The sequence below is a fragment of the Apis mellifera genome, linkage group LG15, assembly GCF_003254395.2.
Source record: "Apis mellifera strain DH4 linkage group LG15, Amel_HAv3.1, whole genome shotgun sequence".
NCBI classification, from domain to species: domain Eukaryota; kingdom Metazoa; phylum Arthropoda; class Insecta; order Hymenoptera; family Apidae; genus Apis; species Apis mellifera.
The window spans coordinates 7,011,986-7,035,000 of NC_037652.1; the positions used below are offsets into that span (position 1 = coordinate 7,011,986).

At 48.2% G+C, this 23,015-nt stretch overlaps 1 protein-coding gene across 4 annotated transcripts in view; it reads right to left on the reverse strand.

The window, feature by feature from the left end:
• Mblk-1 (transcription factor mblk-1-like) overlaps positions 1–23,015 on the reverse strand; it is a 48,923-nt gene that overhangs the window by 22,567 nt on the left and 3,341 nt on the right. For 2 of the 4 annotated variants that reach the window (XM_006563323.3, NM_001011629.1), the window contains 7 exon segments: positions 10,239–11,173; positions 9,768–10,082; positions 8,672–8,911; positions 8,237–8,316; positions 4,344–4,776; positions 1,440–1,680; positions 26–968 (listed from right to left, as the gene is read on the reverse strand). In XM_006563323.3, coding sequence (XP_006563386.2) covers positions 26–968; positions 1,440–1,680; positions 4,344–4,776; positions 8,237–8,316; positions 8,672–8,911; positions 9,768–10,082; positions 10,239–11,173 — 3,187 coding nt within the window. 4 annotated transcript variants of the gene reach the window in all.

Consider the following 23,015-nt stretch of genomic DNA (forward strand, 5'->3'; position numbering starts at 1 on the left):
AAGGGAAAGGAAAGAGAAAGGATACCTCTTCCTCGGCCTCATCAGATGCCGTTCCTTGACTTTGTACTCGAGGGTGGAGTGCGGCACCCCGTAATAGCTGCCCGCGCGATGCACGCTCATCTCGCCCCTTTGAACAGCGCGCACAGCCTCGACCAGGCTGTCCCTGTCGTAGTTCCTGTACTTGCCCCGCTTCGGCCTGGTTCCTTTGCCGCCCGTGGCCGGCTTCGGTTTGTTCGCCTCCTGGCTCTGCGGCTTCGCCTGGGCCTGGGCCTGGCCCTGCTGCGCGTTCGCCGGCTGCGGCGGCGTGTATCTGCCCCTCTTGAACGGGCTCGGGTCCGTCATGATCGGCTGCTGCGACTGCACCACCCCGCCCGGCTGGCACCCGCCCATCCCGCCGCCCGACACCGTCTGCCCCTCTTGGAACTTCACGCTGATGCTCTTCGCGATCACGTCGCGAAAGTTCACGGCCACCGTCTTCCCCACCAACGAGTTGGTCGGGCTGCTCGTGCCCGAGAACGCTGGACTCGCCCGCTCCAGGAGGCCGGGGCTCGAGGCCGCGGTCGCGAACCCCTGCGCGAACGCGGCCGACGTCGGCTCGCCGTTCTTGCTCGAGCACCCGGGCGTGCTCGCCGGCTTGTAGGACGGAATCTTGAGGATCGCTCTCCCTTGCGCGCTGTCGCTCGCCTCCTCCTCGATGTTCGGGTTGAAGTCGTCGTTCGTCATCGGGCCCCTCTGCTGCTGCTGCTGTTGTTGCTGCTGCTGCTGCTGCGGCTGCTGTTGCTGCTGCTGTTGCTGCTGCTGCTGCGGCTGCGCCTGCGCCTGGGCCTGGGGATGCGTCGACTGGTGATGATGCAGCTGCTGATGCGGCGGCTGCGACTGGTCCCCGTTCACGCTCTTGCTTAGCCTCTTGTCCTCGCTCATCAGCCTTCTCATCACCTCTGGAATGCGATAATCTTGCGTCTCCATGCCTGGAGAGACAAATATTGTTGTCAGTATTGTTATTGGAGATCGATCGAGGATCGAGAAGGAATTTGGGATTCGTCATCGATCGCCCCCCCCCCCCCCCCCGCTAAACTCTTCGCGCCTGTCAACGTTTGTCGTAATCTCGGATTAGAGCAACCGCTTTAAGTTGCCCGAGCCCCCAAGTTCCCATTGAGAAAGTGAAAAAAGTGTCGGCGACCCGTCGACCACCACCTGGCTTCTATCGATTTCCGAAGACCCACCGTCTCGGTAATACACTTTTCGACTTTCGTCTCGACCGACCCCCCCTCCACCGACCGTCTGCCTAGGTCGGAAATAACCCAAATTCCTCTTCGCGATTCTCTCCTCTCCTTCGTTCCATTTTTCATTCCCATCTTTTCCCTTCATTTCGTTAAAAAAATCGAATCGAAGAAGGAAGGAAGGAAGGAAAGGGAAGAGAAAGCGCGTGTCCTGCTCACCTTTGAACGGCGCAGCTGCCGCGATCATCTTTTGTATGTAGGGGCCGATGTTGGCGTGTTCGAGCCCCGGCCACTCGGCCCCCGTCTCCTGCCCCCGTTGCAACAACGTTCTCAGGGAATCGCCACCGCTCCCCTCGAGCGTGGAAAACCTGACGAGATCCTCCAAGGACAACAGCGGCTTCAACAGAGCCTTCTCCACTTCTTTCTCCTCTTCCGCTCCCGACAGTTCTTTGTCGTCCACCTGTTAAGAATATTTATTTCTAGCGTTTTCTGCACCTTCCGCCCTTCACCATTTCTTTTTTTTTTTTTTTTTTTGAAACACGGAACTCAAACGAACACGGATCACTGTTAAACACCGATCAAGCGCCCTCTCGAGGAAATGGTCTCCTACTCGGTCTTGGATTCTCGATCAAACTCGAAGCAAACGCTTTCTTCGCGGATAATTTCTTTTTTTCTTTTGTTCTCTTTCTTTTTCATCGAGAGGCGTATTTCTTCTTGTGTATCTTGCGTATTTTGCGTGTTTCTGTGTTTGTAACTGTGTTTGTCGGTCGTACAATGTAAATGTATATATACGCTATCTTTTTTTTTTTTTTTGTCAAATGCAGAACGATCAAGCGTCATGCAGGAATTGCGAGAAAGAATCGTTCGCAAGAAGCGTAAACTATGACGCGTAAAAAAATAAACGAATAAATAAAAAAGGATATATAATATGTATAAGAAAATAAGGGGATATATATATATACTTTGCCCAAAGTTAATTCTCGCGATGATAATAATTCCTTTTTGTATCGCGAAAAGAAAGACAATGGCAAGGTCGAAAATTGAGAACCAGCTCGAAAACATTTCGTTTCCCGGCGAGTAATAATATACCCAGCGTTGTACACACCGGTACTGATCTCGTAAATCATTTTACGTTCAAACAACATGCATTCAAAAATCATAAAAAAATCTACCTACAAAACTAAACTGTCCGCGCTTCTCCTAATGACACACCAGGCAGAAGAAGAAACATCGTTCACAGACAAGTGATCGGTAAAGGTAAAACTCTAAAAAAGATTTATTTCCCAAAGTGTCGGGCGCCGTTCGTTCCTTAAATTGTCACGTACAACTTTGGAAAATTAATCTCTTGCCCCGCTACTTCTACTGGGAAAGCGTGGTATCGTTTATCATATAATATCATATTGCTTTCGAAAAAGCCACGCCATTTCGTTTCTTTTCTTTTCTTTTCTTTTCTCAACATGCCTTGCTTGCGTCACAACGAACACAACGTCCCGCGAAAAGTAAGTAACATTTCCTGAGTAACATTCCCTAGAAGAATACTATTATATCGTGAATAAGCTTATTTACGGGGTGGTCGAGTAGCACGATCGTCTGTAAACAAACACATCGAGGATGCATAGCGTCGAGGTTGGAAAAAAAAAAGAAAAAAAAGGAAAAAAAAAAGCGCATTGGTACGTATTATTGGTTTGTAAATAACAATCGTTGCAATCATCGTTGAATTAGTGGGCGCGCCCCCCTAAAAAGGGCCAGCAAACGCGCTCGCGTCCAAGAAACAACAATTTTTTTCTCTCCTCTCGGCTCGAATACGATCGCCCCGAAAACTTACCTCGAGTCTTGCAACCTCGCCAAGACCAAGCGGCCGTGTGTTAAACTACAAATAGTGAGATAAAAAAGTTAAACAGCCCATGCAAAAACATTCGACACTACTGAGCATCACGGCGACCGATCGGATCGGATCGCGCGAACCGATTCCATTCTTCCTTTCTTTTTTTTCGTTAATCAACGAAGAAGAAGTTGAAATTTAGGAGTCTTCGTCAGTCCCTTCTTCCTCTTTTCACGAGTTTTTTTGTTTCTCTTCTCGAGAATCGGTTCACGCGAATCCAACGATCACCGTGGCAGAGGTATGTTTTGGGGAAGCTCCATTCGTTCTTCCTAACCAAAACCACACTTAGTTATAAATGGGCGGTCTTTCTTCGCTAACTAATTAATTAATCAAGATTGCATTTTCGTTGTTATCTCTCTCTCTCTCTCTCTCCCCACTTCTCTCCCTCATATATATATAGATATATATATATATACTCTCTCCTTATCCTTGGATGCGTCATCTTTCGCTTAAGATAAACCGCGTCCAAAGGCGTCTCTCCTCTCGATCGAGCGTAATCTTTCGTCGTAACGTCCGATAACTTATGATTAATGACGGTGGAATGTGAATCAAAAACCTGAAAGGAGCTGGTGGACGGTGTTTCTTTAATTGCGCGGGCAGGTATTTACGTGGGAAAGATGTACGGACGTGGAAAAGAAGAGGGGAAAAAAAAAAAAAGAGAAAAAAGAAAAAACGGGAGAAAAACCTAGAAATCTACGCTCGTCGTTCAAGAGAGGATAGATAGAGCAATTCTCTCGATCGGCAGCTCCTCCTACCGTCACTGACACGATTATCGGACATTCTAAATGGAACAGCTGTACTGGTATATCACCGGGAATGAAAACTCTTGCCCCCACCGCCGGGTGCCAGAAGAAGCGTGATCCTGAAAAACGTGATCCTATCGCACACTTTTCTTCTCCTCACCCCTATCCATTATTCTCCTCACTCTCGATTAAACTCCCTATTAAACAGACACTCGACAATTTCCGCCAATTCTCAATTCTCAATTTTTAAACTCGAAAACTCTGCTCGATCCGTCATTTTCGTTCAATTCATTTCACTGCCCCTCTACGAAAAATCTTCCACCGCAAATCTTCTTCCCTTCTTCTCTTCCCTCTCCGCCTCTCTCACTCCTCTCTCCACCTCTCTCTTTCTCTCACTCTCTCTCCCTCTCTGCCTCTCTCCCTCTCTCTCCCTCTCCCTCTCCCTCTCTCTCTCTCCTTCCATCTCTCTTTTTCTCTTGTTCTGTCCCCAAAACCTACCTCATCCACTTGCGGGGGCGGAGTGGTCGCGGAGGCGTTTTGGGTCGTATTTGGTGTTGTAGTTGTAGTAGTAGTAGTAGTGGTGGTGGTGGTGGTGGTGATGGTGGTGATGGTGGTGGCTGGGGCGCCGGGCTCGTGAGGGTGTGAGTGGGTGCTAGACAGGGACGCGTCCCTTTCGCGCTCCATCGCAAGCTTGTAGACCTTGTTGCGCAGGGTGCTGCGCGGTATCCCGTAGATCACGGCAGCCCTCCGCGTGCCGAGCTTGCCACTCTGGATATCCCTGAGCGCGGCTTGCAGCTCCTCCTCGGTGTAGGCCCTCCGGCCACCCCCGGCACCCACCACGGGGACACCACCGACCCCCGCCGCCGCCACGGCCGCCGCCGCCACGGCCGCCACCGGCCCGCTCATGCGTGGTTTCGGCCGATAACCGGAACTGAAACGTTACCAATTCCCATTACCATCTCGTGTCGCCCTCCTCCTCGTGCACCGACCGACCGCATCCGACCCTCTTCTTTCGCCCTAATTTTTCGCCCCCCAATATTCCTCTCTCTTATTATTATCCGTCTCCGCTCAAGACGAGTATAACCGATCGTCGTTTATGTAACCTGCATTTTCTAACGACGTTGAATTAACATCGTCGTTCAAGTGTCAAGGGGTTAAATCTAGCTGGAACAACGGATGGGCGAAATATTACACATTTACAACGCGAGATTTCTTTTTATAACGGCGAATCTCGAGGAGCGCGGTCACCTATTCACCTATTCAGCGTTACGGGAGGATCCGGAGGTGATTCTGGTATCACGTGCAGAATATTGGCAACCCGCGCCACGGTTTTCCGCTCGTGGAACCACGTGGCCGGTGCGCCGTGGCCACGTGTCCCGCGGAGAGAGAAACGAATCGATCCAACCTCTCCTGTGTCTCGTTAACACTTTGATCTTTGATCTATCGCCTCTCTCTCCGTCCCGGCGAATTCTAGCAGTATACGAAATTAGACGAGTGGGAAATGCTCGTTTGCCGAGCATTGCGCAATCGAAACTGAAAATATCGCTTAATATCACTTATTTTCTCCCCATCGCTTTCTCCAACATCGCGTTTATATACGTCGAGTAGCTTTTGTGCTATTCCCCCCTCTCCTCTTGTCGATGATACGACGGTATTCGTATCGTCGATATCGTTTCACGTTTCTCGCTTCCTTATCGCGTTCTTCGAATTAAAAAAAAAAAGAAAAAAAGAAAGATTTCGATTCGCAGGAATGGAGTGACGGCGGGTAGCAATCGTCTCGCGGTTCGACAATCGGATCAATCGAAAGAATTCGTCGTAAAAGGACCCTTTTCGCCTCCTCGACGTCGAGAACATGCCCCCTCCTCCTCCCTCGCCTCCCCCATTATGAGTTCGTCGACCTATTCTCTTTCGCCCGGTGAAGTAAGCTGATAAAAAAGTGTATTTCGACCGTTCCCACACCTCCCCCCTCTCCCATCCGTAATAAACTTCGGTTCGAGTGCCTGCTCGCAACACCCGATATCTCTCTCTCTCTCTCCTCTCCTCTCCTCGAATATTTTTATTCTTTCATATTCGATATACCTGACCATGCGCCGCCAATTAACTAACGTCTCTAATCGCTATTCCAATTCCATCGCCACTTCGACTCGAGGTTAATTAATCGCTAATTTCTCGGCTATTCCTAGACCTAAATAATTAACGCTTTGTCGGTGAAATCGTAATTACTCCCATTTTAATCCATCATTGTCCGCGCGGCACCGATTAAGATAAGAAACGGTCGCGATGCGACGAAAACGAGGCACGCAGAAAACGAGAAATCGATCGAACTGTCGTTTGTATCGAGGTTGGTCGTTTATCTTTCTCTTTCCTCTTTTTTTTTTTTTAAAAGTTAAACACGCGATTATCTCCTACGAAGAATTATTAAAAATCTGAAATAAAAAATTCTTCTTCCGAGGAACGATTCGATAGATCCGTCTCTCTCTACTCGAAACAGCGCCTCGTTTTCGCGAGGATAGAAAAGACAAGTTTTTTCGAAACGAACGACCGTGGACTCGATTTTCTCGGTTCGGTTAGATCGTTCGGTAGCTTCTAATTTTCGACTCGACTCGCGTGGTTTCGACGCCGGGCTATCTTATCGTTAATTGCGGTGGCGCGCATGCGCGGGCGCGACCCGAGACCACCGCGCCTCGTCTCTTTTCCTCCACCGTTTCCTCTCCCAGCGTTTTGGTCTTTCTCGCTCGGCTCGGCTCGGCTCGGCGCACGACACATGCGAGGTACTTTGTGCCTTCGATGGTGTCAGGAGGTGGCAGATTACGGTGCTACTAATAATAGACGACGATAAAAATTTGACGCGCAAAATGTTCCGCGGGGAAAACAGCGAAAACACGAGGGCAACGTACGGACACGGTTCGCGACTTTGACTCCTCCGCCGCATTATATTCTTCTCGCTCCCTTGTTCTCCCTCTCTCCCCATTCCCCCCCCCCGTATTATTTATTTTTCGCCAACCTCCTCGACATTAGAGAACCGCTATCGGGCTTTTACGACTTAATTTATTTCGGGTTAGAGAAACGTTGAACTTTCGCCGAGGCGAAAACTTTCCCGTTTTTTCGAGGGGAAACGCGCTCCGATCTCGTCCGAATTTTATCGAACGTTCAACGCACGAATACTTTTTCTCATTCGACCGATAATCTTTCTCCATTTTCTTTCGATATCCGAACTTTCACGCCCGATTCGCGGCCGAACGGTCAAGTTTCTCCCAGCAATTTTCCAGTTAACCTTTGGAACGGGTTTACGATTTTTTAGAGATAGACGCCTCGGCCTTCGACGCTTCGGTGACGAAATAACACCGGATACACCGAATATTCCCAAAGAACACGGTCGCCTTTTTCCTTTTTCTTCCTTTCTTTCTTTCTTTCTTTCTTTTTTCGTAGTAACGCGGATAAACGTGGAACGGGAGCGCGATAATTTTACCGACACGCAAATTTTATTGAAGAGATTAACGGGCGGATAACGCGAGGCGGTACGCCTCGACGCGGCGGCCACCGTTGTTCTCCCGCCTAGACTCGAAAAAACCCGACGACGACGAAAAAAAAAATGTAACGGACTTTGGTGGAAATTTTCGTAACGAGCGACGACTCGAACGGGGGAGGGGAGGGAGAAAGAGGATGCTCGAGGGAAAATTTTCCGAATAAGCAAACAACTAGGTAGGAAGGGGAGGGAGGGAAGGAGTTTTTAATTACCGGTTCGAAATACCGCCGCCTCTGCTGTACAGGATTCGAAACGTGCACCGCGAATCCTATTTATAATGACGCAACTTCCTACGTCGGTGCATGGATGCATGGGAACGAATATAATCGATACGGGTATATAAAAGTGATCGAAAACTCTTTCGAAGGAGACGTTAACGACAACCGATTAATAGAATCGAGAGAAGCACGATCGTTTCTCGAAAGCGCAGAGTCGAAAGCGCGTTTGTCCGTTGAATCGTCGCTCCGTTGAATACGCGAATCTATTCTCGATCCTTTTGAATACGCGGCACGGAATGCGATCAACACTTTCCTTTGCTCGCGCGGAATGCAAATACCTATATATCAGAGGTGGGTAGGTAGGTAGCTTCGTTTCGCTACGAGGTGTAAAACGAGCCGCGTGATAACACACCGCTACGAGTCGACGAGTTAGTTAGCCTCTTCTCGTTCCGGTTACCGGACTGTATCATCCAACGATGATGACGAATTTCTTTTCTATTCTCTACTTTTCTCTTTCTCCTCGACGAATAAAAATCATCGTTTCTGATATCTCTCTCTCTGTTTCAGTCGGTGCAGTCGGCGAGAACGCGAGAAAATCGAACGTTGGTTCGCATCGAATCGATGGAAAAGAAAGAAGGACTACTTACTTAAAGATACTCTTGGGATCGATACCTGCTGTCATCCTCAGAGGTATTTTCTGTTGTTCCAATAGAGATATGTTGTTATCCTGCGACAGAAAGCGTGCACGTATCACCTAACTGATATTCCCGTATTCCCGCGTGAATAAATAAAAAATAATACAGTGTGTGTATATATATATATATATATATATATATATATATATATATATATATACTATATTTATATATATATATATATATATATATATATATGTAAAAATAAACGTAAATGTGTAAATGTGAACGTAAACGTAAAGGTAAATGTGAGAAGACGACTAGTATGCATTAGGTCGATGGACTCTCTCTCTCTTTCTCTCTCTCTCTCTCTCTCTCTGTCCGCGTGTATCGACGTTAAAGGAAAGAAGGAAGCGAATCTACCCACGCCAGAAGGAGCGCACGTACCTGAGAATTTTTGGGTTTGGCCGAGAGGTCGAGAGGTTGGTCGGCTGGCGTTGCACTGTCCTGATGAGGCTGCACCCCAACGAGAGGCGCCTCCCTTGGTGGTAGACACCACTGAGGCAGTAGGGTGGGGTAGGTACCGGTGAGAGCCGCGGCGACCACGGATGCCGCCATCGGGTCCACCTGGACCGACATCGGTGATTCGGCCGATCGCGAGCTGCTGCTACTGTCGCTCTGCGGGCTCTGCAGGACGCGACATCGAACATGTTATATGTTCGTCCGGCTCGTCTCATTGGTCGACGGAACACACACGGAAAGGAACTGATTACCACCGGCGTGGGAGGGAAGAAGAAACGATCGTGGAAAAAGGAGCGTGCCCCCCTCGGGGGCGAGACGAGGAGGGCGGCTAAATCGAATCCTGATCAAATTTCTCGCCCTCCTCCGCGGCGAGAAGTAACGCGGGCGCGGGGCGTGCGTATGATATGGCCGGACGCGGGGGCCACCCTCGTGAAACTTTTATAAGGGCGGCCGGCGGTGTCAAAGCGATCAAAGCCGCGGGATGGACGCGGAAAGGCGAGAATAACTACTTTCGCGCGCGCGCGCGCGCGGGAATCTATCAAAAATTGAACCGTTTCCCGCCGGTGCCGCGGCCCCCTCCAAGCCGAGAGGAGGGGGAGGCGCCGATCGTCTCACACGCCGTTACACGCGTTTGTCCTTTCCGTTCCGCGCGCGATTAATTATGCGCTCTGAAGAAGAATTACTAATACGCGTTTGCTACTAATGCAGTTTACATATACACACGCGATTTCGAATCGCGTCATGGTGACATCCGAGTCACGGTGACGAGTTGATTAATCCTCCTCGAGTGACTTCATTTCTCTCTCTCTCTCTTTCCATCTATCTTTTCTTTCTCTTTTCCTCTCTCTCTCTCTTTCTCTCTCCTTCGTTAAAAAAAAAAGATCGACAAGAGAAAAAAAAAAGAACTATTGTCTACTACTATTGTTTCCCAGTGACGATCAACGTCACCATGATGCGACCAAGACCAAGTTTTCTCAGCTTCTTTTAAGGCCCGCCCGCTACTCGAGAATCGTGTACTTACGAGAGGTGGTTGATCATCGTGGGGAAGCTTGCCGTCCAGGCAAAAGTAACACTTGTCTAGCGGCTTCCAGTCTTCGGGCGGCGGGCTGGTGCGTCGGCTCCCGATCAGAAACGGCGCTACCACGTTCCTTGCGGTAGCGGCCGCCTCAACCTCCCGACACGGCAACCTGATCCCGTCCGAATCCAAACCGGGTGTCGTCAATATCGTCGGGCCGCCTCCACAACTCGGCGCTTCTTGCAACTCCTCCTCCTTCTTCACTCTCAACAACCCTTGCGTCACCGGTGTCCGATCCAACGCGACTTCTTCCGTTCGTTCCTGCAACCAATCATCCATCCTTTCTTTTTTCTCCATTCTTCCTCTCTCTCTCTCTCTCAAGCGATCGATTTAATTCGACTGATCTAACGCGACTATCGATCGTTCGAGAAAGAGAAAAAAAAAAAAAAAGAAAAGAAACGAGCGATGCGTGCAAACCTTGGTCCCATCCGTATCGGTGGCGTTGGAAGTCGGATACTCCCGAGATCCCCGATCCTTCTCCCTCCTCAGAGGACTGACGGCCCCGTCGGCGTCTTCGTCGAGTTTCAACCGTTTCTCCGCCTCGCTCTGCCCCCTCCCATCCTCCTCCTCCTCGTTCTCCTCGTCGTCGTCCCTGTCGTCGGCCCCCTCCCCGTCGTTCTGACGGCGTTTCCTCAGCCGCCTGGTCGGGATCGTCGTGGTCCCCGTGGTCATCGCCGCCGTTGCGTTCGACGTCGCGATGACGCTGGCCGCGACGACGGCGCTCGGCGCCGCGGGCCCTGTGCCCGTCGCGCTCGCCGCGGGCAAAGTCGTGGTGGCACCCGTCGTGGTAACCGTGGCCGGCGTCGAGGCGTCGGTCGACCCGGCCTTCGACTCGTCCCTTGCCGCGCCGCCGTTCGCGAACTCGTCCTCGCCGACCTCGACTTTGATCTCGTCCGGCCTCAGGCGACGTTCCTCCTGCCTCTGTTGCTGCCTCTGTTGCTGCTGCTGCTGTTGTTGATAGGGACGGTGGTGGTCTTGCACGGCGGTGGATTGGAGATGGTGATGGTGATTCTGCAGGTGATGGTGCCTCTGGAGCGTCTCCTGCTTGATCAGGCCCGTGGCCGTGGTCGTGGCCGTTGCCGCCGCTGTCGCCGTCGTCGTAGTCGTCGTCGTCGTCGTCGTCGTTATCGTTGCGGGCAATGAGGTGGACGAAGCGGGTGGATGAAGCGGGCGCGACCCAATCTGTTCCAGGTTCCCGGGCACCGGGTCGCAGGACGACGAGAACGCCGGGTATAGCCGGTGGTGGGCCTGTGCCGTCAATGATTCGCTGCTGCGAGTACCGCTGTACAGGGTGTCCTGATATTGCTTCCATCTCCTACGGCCCATCAACTCCTCCGCTACCCGTTCCAGACCTGCGACACCACCGCAACTGCATCAAACAATGATGAGCGCCACTATTTCGCGTATATCAGGTGAAACCGTTCCGTATCCATCCGTATCGCGATATATCTTTCGCTCTCTCTCTCTCTCTCTCTCTCTCTCTCTCTCTCTCTCTCTCTCTTACTCTCTCTCGCTCGCTCTCTCTCTTTCACGCGTTATCTGGCACGGTGTCGATCGACGAATCGTGTCCAAAGCGAGTCGACGATAAACGATCGCGCGAAAGGAAACGATCGGCTTGGAAAAGCGCGAGTTTCATCGCGTGAGCATAAAGATCCGTGAACCGCGATAAACGGCGGGTACAACGAGGCCGATGTCGGAATCACCAAAATCGCATGCTCGAGAAAACCGACCGGACGTGGTTTTTTTTTCTCTCTCTCTTTCTTTTTTTCCTTTCTTTTTCTTTTTCTTTTTCTTTTTTTTTGAAGGACACGGCGGTAACACGCACGTCCCGCTATATGTCGCAACGAGGCGAAAATTGCGACACATTGTTAAAAGCGCAAAACTAGCCAGATTTCCCAATACAACATATATCTTCTCTTTCTTTTCTTCTCTTTCCTCCCCCCTTCCCTTCTATAAATAAATCCATCGGATTTCGTATTCGAAAACACCTAGCGTTAATTTAGAAATTATTCCTCTAGTAATAATATTTATTTATTTTTTTTTTTTCCTACTTTTCGAATCATGGAGCGCGCGCGCGCGTGTCGTAATCGGGAAACGCTCCTCGCGCGCAACGGTCAACGATAGACGCTGATGATAACGGAATTTTTTTTTCCCCTCTTCCTTATCCAAAGACCGAATAGCCGGGCGTTATCGTAAAACGGGCGAATGACGTGCCTCACTCCAGGCAATAACGAGAAGGTTTTCGCAAGGATCGTACTACGCCCGACGATATCATCGGCGTAGTTATCCGCGATTTTTAATGCACCGCTTGTGACCAATATTAATTCTCAAAATAAATACGAAACGCGAAATACATACATATATATATATATATATCGAGTTCCAATGTAAATTCATCCCAACGTTTATTTTTTCGCTCGAGATCGATATCGCGCTCAAAAAACTGCCGACAATTCCATAATATCCGCGAAGCGGACATGCAAACGGCGGCATAAAAATCGAGGGAGATTTGATTTTTTCCGCGAAAATTACCGATCCTTCTCGCCGACGATGATCGTCGATTCCCTCGAATTGCCCTAACCTCCTCCTCCTCCTCCTCCTCCTCCTCGACTTCCAACGTCCCACTTCGAACGCGTCAATTGATTCTAAACAGACACCCGGTACGGTGGCACGCGTCCCGCAAATGCACCATAACTGTCACGTCATTTGGTCGTCGCGTGTGCCACACTGGCACATGCCGACCGGCCGACGTACGTACACGTACACGTACACGATTTTCCGTGAGCGTGTTCGCCGCTACGGAATTCGCGTGCGCGAGTGGAAGATCGAAGACGGGGGAAGGGAGAAGGGGGGGGCAAACTTTTTCCACGCTAAGGCTGCGTGTGTACGTACACACACACGCACAACCTTTGTCTATCTCGCCACCGCGAAATTGATGGAACGGAACGCGACGGACGGACAGACAGACGGATGGATTTCTTATTTCGCGCCTATCCACGATGATCCTCTCCGACTCGCTCCGAATTCTCACCGCGCGAAACTTGCGCGACCGCGATTCTGCGCGACACTCCTCAAATTCCCGCCTTTTGGTCCCGCCTCTGCCGTCCTTCCGCTTCCGATGTCTCACTAACCCCCTCCTCTCCTCTCCTCTTCTCTCTCTCCCCCCTCCCCCCGGCCCGGATATCCAATGACTCAATTGGAGCAGCGCAGCCCGTTTCTATGACGCGACACGGAAAAATCCAAGTGTCTGGGCTGGGGGAAGGGGGGAGGTGGGAGGGGAGGCGAGTTTATCCGGACCGAATTTTCAAGACGGTCGGAGAGTTTCGAGGAGGAAGAAGAAGAAGAAGGGGAAGGGGAAGGAGAAGGAGAAAGAAGGGAGGAAAAAAAATGTACGAAGAATGTACACGCACACACACACGTGTACACACACGTTCGGCGGACTATTGATCGGCAAGGTTGCATTAAATGCCCGCTAGGCTGTAAAAGGAACGCGCGCAATGAAAAACATCTGAATAAATTATTATTGTTTGTCGAACGTTTCGAACGAATAGCGACGCCCCCATCGTGGTAGCCCATCGTCGTTTGTACCACCGGCCATTATTTAAACGCTCTAGTTCCACGCAGCTTATCAAATACAGGTATAATGCCAGTTTGCGGAAACGCGAACTGGATCTGCGCCGAGCGTCGCCGCCGCGACATATCTTGGCTGCACGCGCGCCGCTGTCAGAAAAACGTGTGACAAGCATTACGGTCAGGGCTGAGTTTGTACAGCCGTACTTTAAATGGGCCACAGACGAAATGTTTTCGTTTCGGATAAACTTCTCCGTCTCCTCGCCCCGCGTTTTTCTCTTTTTCTCTTTTTCCCCCTAATCATGCACCGTCTTCAATCGAATCCTTTCGAGAATCAAGTATTTCCAAGGGAGTCTAAGGATCCGAATGATAATTTTTTGTTCCTCGAACCTTCTCGATGAAACAGCGAACGAAGAAAAGGAAAAAAGAAACGTGTATTAATTTTACACTACGATGCAAACTCGAATCGAAGTGACTAATGTCTCTCGATTTAGCGCTTACTTACGAGCAGATTTGAATCGTGCGTGGAGAACACGAATCGCTCGTGGAAACGAACGTGATCATCCCAACCCGTTAATTATTTAGAAAATGTCGAACTTGGTTCGTAATCGTACGCATCGGCGGCCAACAATTATAAACGAATCATCATCTGTGGAGAACGTGCGGGGACCAAGGTCGCGTCACAGTGAGTCATGAAAAATCTGTCCGGAATAAGGCGATCGCGTTGCACACGAAAATTTTTTCTTTTTTTTCTTCTTCTTTTCTTCTCTTCCACGTTAAATTTAGCCTCGTTTCTCGATGACGTCAAACACACGACTACTACTCATCTACTCTCTGTCGCAGAGGAACAAAGGAAAACGCGTTGCGCTCTAACTCTGCGAGAGTTGGGGGGGAAACAAGCGTGGAACAAATCTGGATGAGAAAAATTTCTTCCCTTCGAATAGAATTGCGCGAAATTTTCGAAAAGGATTCTAACCTTTCCACGCGTATTATACACGTAGATAAACATCGATTACCTACGGTTGGCAAAAAAGCTAAGCGACGTTGATTAGAACGACCGTGATTATTTCTCCATTACGAAAGGTCGATCCGAAGGAAAAAAGAGGGAGAGAAAACAATCGTCTCGGAACTAATTATACGGCACGCAAGTCGATGTACTTTCGATGGAGAACGAGCCGGTTAAGATTCCCCCCCTTTCCTTCTGAAAGGTCTGATTAACCTCGTCCAAGTATATACCCCGGCCTGCGCCTACTTGGTTGCAGCATCGCCGACCTTGCATGTAATCAATGGGTACAGAGGAGAATAATCTGTTGGGAAAGTAGTAATCGCGCTTTTTCCTCTCGCCGACTTGTTTCGTCCGTTCGAGTGGGCGGCGACGAAACACGGGGATTTTCAAATGAATGAACGTATCCCGAGCATTCCTGACCGGAATGCAACGGTACAGGCCGAGAAGCGACCCGATAGATATATATATATATATATATGTATCTGTGTGCAGAGAGTATTTCGCAACGCGATTTCTAATGACGTAAATCTCTCGACGACGAGTAGAACCCTCGTCAAAGAAACGAATTTATCTCCCGCTCCTTCGATTCGCCCGCTGTGTGTACTCGTGAAGCGGATTCTTCAAACTTGCAAACTATCGCGTGAAAGATATTGCATCGCGCACACTTGTTGCAACAACAACATACTGGAAAAAAAAAAAAGAAAAAGAAAGAAAAAGAAAGGAAAAAAAAACAAAACATGTTGCGTCAAAACTGCGCTTGCGAGATTCTAACGGTAAAAAATATATGTGTATATATATATATATGTATATATATGAAGTAAACGATGATTCCCCTCCTCCCGTATCGATTAACCAATAAAAAAATTGTACCAGCGAAAAAATTGGGAAGTTTCGAATTATATCACGTTGCGTGACGGGAAGACCGAGTTTATGATCTCTGCGGCTATTTTTCTTCTTTATCGATCGATCGAAGGTCGATAGTTGCGACTGTTTGGCCGTTCGCACAGCGAGCGAAGTTCGAGTCCTTGATCGATTCTAAAAGTAATTAGACGGGTGGCGCGCCTTTGAATGAAATTCCAGGCAGGAGGTGCCGAACCAATCTTATCTCGCGTGCCATTTAAGAAGAGGAAGAAGTAGGGCAGATGACCACGCCCGGGATTAAGCCAATGATGACGTAGAACTTGGCACCAGGAACTTCTTCTCCAGTGTATAAAACGATTATCCCTTCCCACTCTTGGCATTTCGTCCGCGATTAAACGTCGGTCGGCGGATCGAGGAATTTCAAAAACTCCGTGTTATATCGAATTGAGGGAAGGGAAGGGGAGAGATACTCTCCCGAGTGTCGTAAATTACTCGAAAAATCTCAACGATCCGTAAAAATGCGGTAATGGAAAATAAATGGAGTTTCTTCGGAACAGAATACTTTTACACTTTTGTATCGCGGAATATCGAAGAGGAGGGTCGAACGTGCTCGAAACGAGCATCTAACCGCAACGGAACGATGATAATAATAAAAATAAAATAAAAATGAAATCCATTTTTTCTTTCTTCTTTTTTTCTTTTTTTTTTTTTTGAGAAGAATTTTCGACGATCGAACGGTTAACCTCTTGATAAACGGCGAATCAAAATGAGGAAGATTCGAGAACGAAGAAGAGAGAGAGAGAGAGAGAAAGAGAGAGAATCTACTTTCCACGGGCGTCCTCCGTGAACGGCGAGGATATAGCGGCACCATTCTTCAATTCTAAATCGAATGGCCTCGGGCCCCATCCGACCAATGGCGGCGCCGCAATTTTAGATCCAAGCGCGCGCGCTATATTTCCCCCAACAGTTTGCCGCTGTCTTGGTGCTATTCCCTTGGTCCCGTCACTAATCGTCGGTCCGTTTCGACCAATGGCAATCCGGTTTAGACGAGAGTAGAAGGTTAGGAAATGGGTGGCCGGGTATGGTGGGGCTGCAGCTGGCTCTCACGACGCACAAGGCTATCCTTTGTCCGAAACTCGCTTGCGATTCGCCGCCGCCGTTGAACCTTCAGGACGATAATAACGAAATAATTGCGATAACGACCCCGGTGCCAGACAGCACCTATGCGTCTCACCGCATCGAGATCGCTGTGTTTCTTTTTTTCCTTTTTTTTTTTTTCCCACTTACGAAATTTACCGTTCCAAATTTTCGACTCGACCGAAAAGAAACTAAATCGAAATTGTATCAATTACTAACTAATTGGTAGAATTAATTAACTTCGCGACTATAAATATAGATATACGTAGAGAAATCTTTTCCAATCTAAAATAAAAAAGAATAAAAAAAGAAAGGAGAGTCGTTTAATATCGCGTGGATAATTTATCGACGGAGTATTTATACGAAAGATATTATTATTATTACGTATCCTATTTGGATTATTAATTCGAGTTCGAATCAGCGTGACAAGATGATAAAAAAAAAAGAAGAAAGAAATAAAGAGAGAGAAAAAAAAGAAGAAAAGAGAACGGAGCTCACTCGCTCTATTGTCTGATACAGCGAGTATCGCGCGATGTAAACACGGAATGGGCGAAGAAAAAGCACACGGGATCTACGCGGTTACCGTAACGGTAAGTAGATCGACAAACGATCTCGCGAGTGCTCGTAGCGGTAATAAAGAGCATTCATAAAGAACGGTTACGTTTACCGCGATCCTGGTCGATAACTTAATTGCACCGATTCGAGTGTCTTTCGCCTGTCTTTTCGAAGACTCGGCTCGCCGCATACTACACAGCCGAGGATACAAAAATATTCTTGGTCGCCTACTCGAAGAGTTATCAGCATCGCTTTGTTACAACGATCACGAGATTTCCATTCACCGGCGAGAGATCGGTTAGTGGTTTTCGAGGCGAGCAAAGGACAGACAGGCAGGCAGGCAGGCAGGCAAGATGGATGTCGAAATCCGCGGAGCGTTACTTGTCTCTCAACAAGGCATGGAACCCAGCCGTGCCTCATTAAGATCTTGAAACGATGCTTGCCAAAGATAGAGTCTCCGAAGGTTATTTGTTAATCTCTCCCAACATATTAACACCTTTAAGAATTATCGGTTACGATATATTCGTATCTCGAATATATATCCTCGTAAATACGAATCTATTTAAAGTTGGTTTTAACCAACGCCCTCCTATAATAATAATAATATTAATTTCACGCGTCATATATATATATATATATATATATATATATATATAATATATACATAATGATAAATCGAGTCGAGACGAGTGAAATTATCGCGATATTTCGAATTGTCCGTTAGAGGAAGACAAAGAAGGAAAAGAAGAGAAGAAATCCGGACAAATCACACGGAACAGGAAATCGAGCCGGGCAAAGGCTGTTACAAAAGCACGGAAACGAACAATAGGAGCCGAGGAAAGGCACACCCTTTTCAGCAACGCTTCCCAAACATGCTGCTGACTAACGAAAAAGCGCACCACCTGCCCCCCGAAAAATTTTTCGCTCCCCTCCCCGCTCCCCTTTGTCCTTTAGCCTTAGCATTCGGGCCGAGGTTGGTCACTCTGTGTGCGCCAACCGCTAGGCAGTCCATGTATTATCAAGCGACCGCTTCTTTTTCTTCAACAATGTTCGTCAAGGTGTGCACGCGTCGGTACGTACACAGATCTACGTGAGAATATGTACGAACGTGGGCTGACCTCGCGGACCATTCTTCTTCGTTCCTCCTTCTCTCTTTCTCCTTCACGTTCTTTCCCTCTCCTTCCCAGCCTTCTCTCAAACTAGCTCGCTCTCTCTCTCTCTCGCTCGCTCTCGCTCTCGCTCTCTCTCTCGCTCTCTGCTCGCCAATCTCCTCGCCTTCTCTCCTTCGCCGCTCGCTCTTTCTCGACGATCCTCCACTGGTATAATGACCTCGGGAATCACTGCTCGGGTCGAACTAATGGAGCGATATCGTGCAATGAAATAATATACTGGAACAATGTGAAATTACAGCTCCGACCGTTGCATTTGCTATACGTGTGTATACCTCGCAGACCAGAAATTTCAAGATTCGCGAGTTCGCGATACGTGCATGTATGTGTATATATACCGGAACAAGATAAACACTCTTCCTCTTTTTGCTTGTATCTTAATCTCGATAATTTCTTGATACAGTATAACCTTGCCACCGTCCACATATATATATATATATATATATATATATATATATATATATATAAAACAGCGATTGGGATCTCAACGATTTCAAGATGAAAAGTTTCGAGTATGATCTCGTGGTAACAGCGTAAAAACGCTGCGCTAACTTATTATTACATACGCAAGAGTATTCGAGAAATTCGAAGTGGAATTCATCCGGAAGAAACTCGGCGTGACGACGTTACACCTCTTATTGCCAGGTATTATATTATATATCCAAGCTGGGAAGAAGCAAGCTTGGGATCATAGGCTCGTTTCGCGTTCGCAAACTCACTCGAATGAGACTGGTTAAGAGTGGGAAAGAGGGGGAAAGGAAGGCGCGAAGGAAAGTCGTAAACGGTAAGGAAGGGACAAGTTTATCGATCGATTCGGTTATCGCTCGTCGCTACGCCACGAACGAAACTTCGAAAGAAGGGAAAACGAACGAAAGATCTGCGGCGTGTGGTACGTCTGCCTCGTGAAAGGAACGCGGGGAATCGGGTCGTACTTTCGTTATATTTTAGCTTGCTAAGCGATGCAAGCGGCAATCGGATACCAGACGTACCGCACAGTCGTCTTGTGACCCATTTATCGTTCACCGGTGTCTAATGTTACCCGCGGGAAGAGTTGCATTGCAAGATTGCCGCGCGCGCGCGCGCGGGTTACGCGAAATTCACGATTTTAACGGGCGGCGATAAAACGGTGGCGACATTGACGAATTGGAATAGGACGGTTGGAAGACTGCGGCTGCGGCGGAAGTAGGAAGGACATCGTAGCGTTCGCGTTCCAATTATATCAAACATCCTTTTTCCTTAATTATTTCGATAAGCGAATCTGGCACAAAATATATATATATTCGTATGTACAATATACTATATATATCGTGGAGAATAGATGAAAAAAAATAACGTTTCGAGTGCAGATATTTTTTTCGTCGCGTAGAACAGGTAAACATAACCGCTGTTTTCAACGGTGGAAATGGCAGTGCCGGCGAGGTTAGAAAGGAACATCATCGTGTTTGCATCCAGGCGGCTCGAGAGAGAACGGGAACGAACGATTCTACGAAGGAAGAGAGAGAGAGAGAGGTGGAAGCAAAACCAGGAAGGAAAAGATGCAAAGAGAGAGGGGGAAAAAGAAGAAGGATAAATGGAATAAAAATGGAGGATCGTAAGATAAAGACGAGCGAGGGAAAGTAGAGTAAAAATAGAAATTGAAAACTGAGAATAGAGACGAGAACGGACGAGCGAAGGAACGGGCGAAAGATACCCACGTTGGCGTGTTGCGCCAACGTGTGTGTACAACGTACACATGCACAACACGCGATAACGTTGACAATTGGTGTGCACGCACACTCGCGTATCGGCTAATATCGTCATTTTGACGTCGCGGTAAAGCAGAGCTTTGTGCGGATGATATTCGATGGCCGATCCGAAAAAGACGGATTAAAATGCAACGGATCACCGTCGCCATCCGTTATCGGATTAACGTTTTCGAGTTTTTTACTACTAGCAGCAGCGCTCTGTATAAAACTGCCATGTGTACGCGGCAACGACACTCTCTAACAGGCCGATTTACAAATTGTGCCGTTTAACGGGGGGGGGGGGAAATATATATACATATATATATGTATAAAATTTTTTTGTACAATAGAAAAGGAGACGACTTTTTCTTTTCTGAGCAAATGATTTTTGAGATAAAACGTTTCTAAATATAATTCGACGGAATTAATTTTTAATTTAACGTCGGATCTGCTCCAATTGAAAGCGCGAAAGTAAAATCGTGCGGAAAAAAATATGACGATCGCGATGATTCGCGCGACAAACTATACGAAGTAAAATTGTTCGGAAGATTAGATGGTCACGTCGCCTTAAGGATGTCTTAGGAAATGCTGATTCATACAAAATGTACGGAATAGCGTGAAATTTCGCAACGCTCATACTCATCGAGAAGGGAATCGTACGAATCATTTTGAACGAGGAAGGATGCGTCGTTATTAGTTTCCGCGTGATTCTTGAAACCGTGTGTTGTCATATCTGTATGCGTATATAAAATAACAAATTCGTCGAATCCGATTGCGCGAATTCGCGTGTCCTTTGGATTACAAATGGATATCGTATGGAAAATTTGGAAGAAATCGGAAGAGATCGATTTCGTTTCCGCTCGCGTTTCGGAAGGAATTTTGAAACGGGAAGGAAATTTAATATTTTTAGCGAAATTTTTAAAAATATCGTGAAAGATAAATTGGCGCGATAATCGAGCCATTTGTAGAAGCTATTTTTGCTTGCCGAACTATCGCTTAAATAATACGCGGTAAATAGATAACTGGTAAACAAAACTCGATAAAATGAAAAAGAAATTGTATCGCGAAAGGGATAATTTGTCAAGTACAAAGGGGACGGAATTACCGGTGTACAATATGAATTTTACAACTAAAATCGACTACTCGTTGCAACGCGCCCGTTATATTTTACAAGGAGAATGATCATTAATATCGTTCATTGATATTAATTTCTGTCAAGCTTCGTAATTATCTGACAGGGCATGTGATCATTTAATGGATTATTATATGCGCTTCCATCTGAGTATTAACTCATTTTCCGCGTTTTAAAAAACAGCTCGACACGGTTCGTTGGTAATTTTCCAAATTGTTTACACGCGATGCCTGCACTCATTTACACATGGGCGAAAAATATTTCGTAAAATATTAATATGGGCAAAGTTTGCGCTTTACGCCCGATATTAACGTAACAAAATATTCCCACTTGGAATGAAAAATTAACGAATATAAAAGGGAAATTTGATCGCGTGCTCGCCCGTGGACGGTAGAAGGAGGACCAGAGTAGACGATACACCAACTTTCGCGCAAAGTCTCTCTCGCGATCGCGAGAGCCGGCCATGCTCTCTCGACCATCCATAGGATTGATTAATCATCGATAATATCGCAAAACGACAATGTTATCAAACGACACACGGGCGTAAGAAAAAACTCACGTCGAATATCGAACGATCGTCTCCCGTTCGACGATCGAAAGTGCCGTTCCGAGTCGTCGTCCTTTTGCCGATCTTATCTCTCTCTCTCTCCCTCTCTCTGTCGGTCGAGCGCGGTTCGTTAGATCGGTGTTTTTTCGAGCACTAATACCGCTTTGAAGTTTTTCGGTAGTAGGCGGTTCCAAGGCGTTGCATCGTTGGTCGGTCGGTCGGTCGGTGAAGGGAGGAGGGTAAGGCAAAGACAAAAAGAAGGTGCCGCGTCATTTTCGTCAATTTAACTCGGCTCTCCCTTCCCCCGTAGGCCACGTAGGATCGCTCGGTATTTCGCTCTCCCCCTCCTCCCTCTCCTCCTCTCCTCCTCCCCACCCCTTCCGCCCCTTCTCGCCACGTCCGCCCCTGTGGGCCACTCACCCCCACCCTCCCTCCCGTACTCGCCTCGTCTCGCCTCGTCTCACCCCCTCCGCGGCTTGGCTCGCCTCGTCGAAGCGAGGTCAATCGACGGAGAGGGCTGAAGACGACCCCCACCCTTCGTCACCAGCCTCCCTACCACGGCTACTCAATATCGTTTCATTACGCACCCTGCTCCGCCATACCCATCCCCCAGCCATCCTCGCTCGCCCTCCATCCTCGCTGCGCCTGCACCGACACCCTGCACCGTCGCCACTGCACCCTCTCTCTCTCTCTCCCTCTTTCCACTCCTCCTCTCGTCTTCCTCGCCCTCGCCCCCTCCCCATCTCCCTCTCCTCCTTCGCCTTCCTCCTTCCCTCCTTCCAACCCCACCTCCTCCACCTTCCTTCTTCCCCCTCCCCGCCTCACCCCTTCAACGTCTCGTTCCTACCTCGGCGACGAAACACGAATGCCCACGAATTTTTATTGTTACTTCTCGCGCTGCTTCCTCTCGCCTCCCCCTCTCACGACCTTTTTTTATGCGCCTTTTAACGATCAGCAGTAACTGCACCCACCCGAACGCTCCCCGCTCCTCCCCTTTCCTTGGTCCTTTCCTCCCTTGCGCCTTCGAGGCGGACGTTTTTCGAGAAACCGAGGGGTGCAAAAAGAGGAAAGAAAGAAAGAAAGAAAAGAAGGCGAGAGGAGGAAGAAAAAAAAAGAACACGGAATAGGAGGGGCGGAAGAAATTCGAATCCGCCGTTATTATAAACGAGCAAATTTGTCGAAATTATTCGATTCGAAAATGGAAGACGCCGATCATTTCCATCTCTCCCACGTGAATTACCACCAATTTTTTAGATCTGCCTGTTCGATGTATCTTTAATTTCCTCGATTGGAATTTATTCGAAATATATATAAATCCTAGGTTTCGAAACGCATCGACGAGCAACGTCAACAAATGTTTGCCTCCCGCGAGTGGTGGTGCACGTGGTACACCGATCCGTGAAAACGGTTCACCTGTCCGCGAATATTTCCACTCTACGTGCGCGCGTCACGTATACGTACGTATACTCTCTACGCCTCGATCCTCCTCTTGC